Here is a 4086-nt window from a genome sequence, read left to right on the forward strand (position 1 = left end):
TGCCACACTCGGCGCAGTGCGTCGGCTTGTCCTTACTACTGGCCAACTTGGGGTCCGCGTCCACAGAAGGCACTTCGCCATGGGGGTGTCTGGACTTCTCCTTGTCTTGGGAGAGGCCGGGGCAACCGCTTTTACTTGTCCTGGGCTTTCCAGAACCTTCGGGCTGGCTCTTGCTACCGCTCCAGATCTCCCCCGGCTCCTCCTTGTCGGAGCATGACTCATCATTGTCGGTGCTGCCCTCCTGGCCCGGCTGCTGCTCCTTCACCTCTCGGCACACAGCCACCTTGCCCTTGGTGGCCAGCTGCCAGGCCTGGTAGGTGGTGAACGGGTCCAGCTGAGGTATCCACTTGGCCGGCTTCTTGGCGATCTCGGCGGGGGACGTGGGTCTCAGATTCAGGAACTGCAGCAGCTCCGCCCCCGGCGACAGCATGCCTTCCTGTGGGGCTTCGATCTGCGGGCCACGGGGCCCGGAAGCAGCTTCTTTGGTGTGCATCTTCCGGTGATCGATGAGACTTTCTTTATTTGGAAACAGAAAGCCGCAGACCATGCATATCTTATACGGCGAGGAGACGCCCTCGGCCGCGGGCTCCTGCACCACCTCGTTGATGGTCGCCGGGCTCTCCAGGCCGGGCTGCAGCCTGCTCTTCGCCCCCGACTTGCCCGTGTGCGTCCGCATGTGATTCTTCAGAAACCAGGGCTCCTTGAACCGCCGGCCGCACATGTGACACCCGTACGTGAACGAGTCCTTGTGTTTCTTCATGTGGATCTCGACGTCGAAAGCCACGCGGAACGTCTGCCCGCACACTTCACAGCTCAGCTCTTCGTTCTCCTTGCAGCTCTTGTCCTTGGGAGGCTCGCTGCGCACCTGGACTTTATCCAGAGGGCTGAGATACTCCGCCTCGACGCGCAGGACGGCAGGCTCACAGAGGGTGGGCCGGTGCTGCAGGAGGACGTGCTTGCTGAGGTCCTCGGAGCGCGTGAAGCTCTGACTGCAGAACATGCAGTCCAGGGGCATGCACCCCTCCATCTGGGTGATGCTCTTCTCCTGCGCCGCTCGGAAGGGGACCGCGGCGGCCCCTTTGATCGTCATGGCGTCATCAAGCTCCATTTGGGTGCCAAGGGAATTGCCGATCACTTCCGGTCCATCCATATACACCAAGAGGGATTGGGTTGGCATGTTTCCTGTCTCCTGAGGATTGTATATAAAATTAGAATCTGCTTGAGGAATCTCTGGAGTTGGAATAAGGCCACTTATAAAAGACTTGTCACTTACACACCCAGCAGCCCGAGGCTTCAAAACTAGAGCAAGTATTTGTTGTAAAAATTCAAAAGAAAGTGTGTATTCCTCTACCGTCGTCTCTTCACAAGTCCAGGAAGCTCAGTCACAACGCCGATCGCTGGGTCTCTCTAGGACCAGGCACAGAGACTGCCCGGCGGTGGATGCAGAGCCGAGCCAGCACAAAGCATGAGTTCTGTCTTCACCGAGTGGCTGATCCAGCTGAGCAAGAAGTCACTTCCAGCAACCTGGAGACAAGGGACTTCCAAAACCTAGAGGAGAAAAAAAAAGGTGAGCTCCGTCAGAAAGGAGAGAAGGCGGGCCGATGACTCACTGGTCTTCCCCACGAAGCAGAGAAGGTCCCCGATTCAGTGGCTTTCCTTTTAGCTAGTATTACTGTGTACAGAGCATCCTGCTACGCATGCTCATTAATTAGACCATTAGCGTTTTATCCAATAAACCTTATCAAACCACAAGAAGTGCACAGTTAAACTGAAAACCTGGTGCTTCGATGATTTAAATCAAAAATGTCAAGTTTCAGAACAGAAATGATCAAATTCAGCTTAGTATGTTTTAACTGCCACTAAAGTGCATGATGTGTATCCTTACAATCTCTACGAGTCTACAGACTTGTAAAAAAAAAAAAAAGAACAACTATGAAAGCATCTGAGGCAAAATTTTAAAAGCCAGAGTTTCACATTTTCTTATAGACAAATACACAAGAAACGCAAATGCTTAAAAGCACACTGCGATTACACATACCCTAATCACCAACATCACTGAAAAACAGGAACCTCTCCTAAAATCCCCACTCAAGAAACCCATTTTGGAACAGTTTCTCATCCTAGCCACGCAGAACCTTAATATATTTTGAACCACTGGACACTGTGCCCCTCATTCCACTGCCCAAACCCGTTTGCTTTTAACAACCTTCTGCCTTCAGTGGGCACCAGGGTAGGACTTCCTTGCCCAGACTACAAATAAGGAAATACAGACACAAAGCTACTCTGTGAATGCACACATTTTAAGTAAGATCCTCAACACGGCTGGTTCAACATGGCCTAGGCTTCCATCAGAAAACAGACTTTCTCAGTTCTAATTCACGTATGCATTGGCCAGGTGCAAAATGGATGACCTGATTGAACTGCAGGCTCTGAGCTGGAAGCGAATTTTCACACTTGCAGAAGGATTAACCTGTGAAGCCAACACCCTCCACCTTCAAGGTGAGCACAGGAACTGTTTTTACACAGTCCCAGCTACTTTAACTGAAGTCAGTCAAGTCCACCCAAGAAAACACAAAGACACGCAAACTACTCCCACCAGAGTCAACAGTTCACACACACACACACACAGACACACACACCTTTCCTTTCCTTCTCTCCACTTCCTCAAAGAGCAGGAGCAGTGGGCTCAGAACAGGAGGAAACATTTCTTCCCCTTCTTCACACCCAGAAAAAGAAAATCCTCCTACTCCCTGTTATCTTTTAGTTAGGAGTAAACTAGATCTTTAACGTTAAGCTTTTCTACCCAAGCCTGCAGATCAAAGTTTAGGGTAAAGAAAGAATGGACTGAAGTGTTTTATCTTTAGTTTCTTAGCCTTTTGTTGCAGTCACAATGGAGGAGAAACATGCAGACTGGGCTGCCAGCTGCTGGGCAGCACAGAGCACTCCAGAGGCCCGAGTTCCAGTCCTGGCTGAGTTACAGCCTTGAAGCTGTCACCACCACATACCCCATCTTCCTCCGTCTACTCAATGCAGGTGGTTAAATTACAGGACCACTTGCAGAGTTCAAAATATCCATGTCCTGGGGTTAGACACACTTCATGGATAGACGTAACTCTGTGATCACGCTGATCAAGATGTGAGATGATACTTGGATTTGTTGAGTGATTCTTCAGGTTTCCGTGTAGTCATTTACTCATTCAGCAAATATTTACTGAACGTGAGTGTCCCAGGTAATACTGTAACTGAAGAAAGTCATAGCACACACTCTGGAAAAGCAGCTCTCAAACCCTGACGACACTTTTCACTGGCTGACAGCTGAGTGAGAAGTCAGAGAGGTGACTCCATGAGCAGTACGCACAGCTACAGGAATTCATCTCCATTTGAATAAAGCCTGCCCTTTATTTAAGACCCTTTCTACTTTTTGGGTGCCAAAGTACCCCTCTTATAAAATGAAAAGAGTGGCAATAGGAAAGGGTTTTGGGGTTTTTTTTTTTAATGTCCCAATTTGACAAAAATCAAAGTCCTGCATGTCAGACCTCAACTTTTTTTAAAAATCTGACAATAATCTGACATTTGTCAGCTTTGGGGAACTCCACTTTTCTGTAAATAATCTCTCCCCAAAGACACCAATCCTAAACTCCCAACAACTCTGGATGGAAGACAGCGATGTGGGTGCACTTCCCTCACGGGGTAACGGCATATACTGGAAATTCCTGTCTTCTGACAATTTAGTTTCAACTTTTATCTTTGAAATGTTCAAATATCTGGGTTAAGTAAGTCGTCATCAGCTTCCAACACAAGTCCCAAAGGAGTGGTACAGGAGGACGCTGGAAAAAAGTCTTCAGAGAAAGAAGGGCTTCGGTTTTGCCCGAGAGGGTGAACAGGATGGGGCGGGAAGCTGGGGGATGGACGTCCCAGGCCGGGGGTCTTCTGGTGGCAAAACTTCCAGCCAAGGGACAGAGCCTGACAGTCACTAGCTGCGCCCAACTGCCCGCGGCCCAGGGTCACAGCAGTCCTTTCTGTCCTCTCAGAAGGCACCGTGCCTCCAGCCCCCAGGGGCAGACCTCCTGCCTGCTGGCTCACTGC

At 50.0% G+C, this 4086-nt stretch overlaps 1 protein-coding gene across 1 annotated transcript in view; it reads right to left on the reverse strand.

The window, feature by feature from the left end:
* Positions 1–4086, reverse strand: part of ZNF217 (zinc finger protein 217) — a 27431-nt gene that overhangs the window by 12000 nt on the left and 11345 nt on the right. Inside the window, exon 2 of the mRNA XM_010840320.1 lies at positions 4–1548. Coding sequence (XP_010838622.1) covers positions 4–1177 — 1174 coding nt within the window. The 5' untranslated portion in view covers positions 1178–1548. The remainder of the gene's footprint in view (positions 1–3; positions 1549–4086) is intronic.

This window comes from Bison bison, unplaced genomic scaffold (genome assembly GCF_000754665.1).
Source record: "Bison bison bison isolate TAMUID 2011002044 unplaced genomic scaffold, Bison_UMD1.0 scf7180017864143, whole genome shotgun sequence".
NCBI lineage: Eukaryota > Metazoa > Chordata > Mammalia > Artiodactyla > Bovidae > Bison > Bison bison.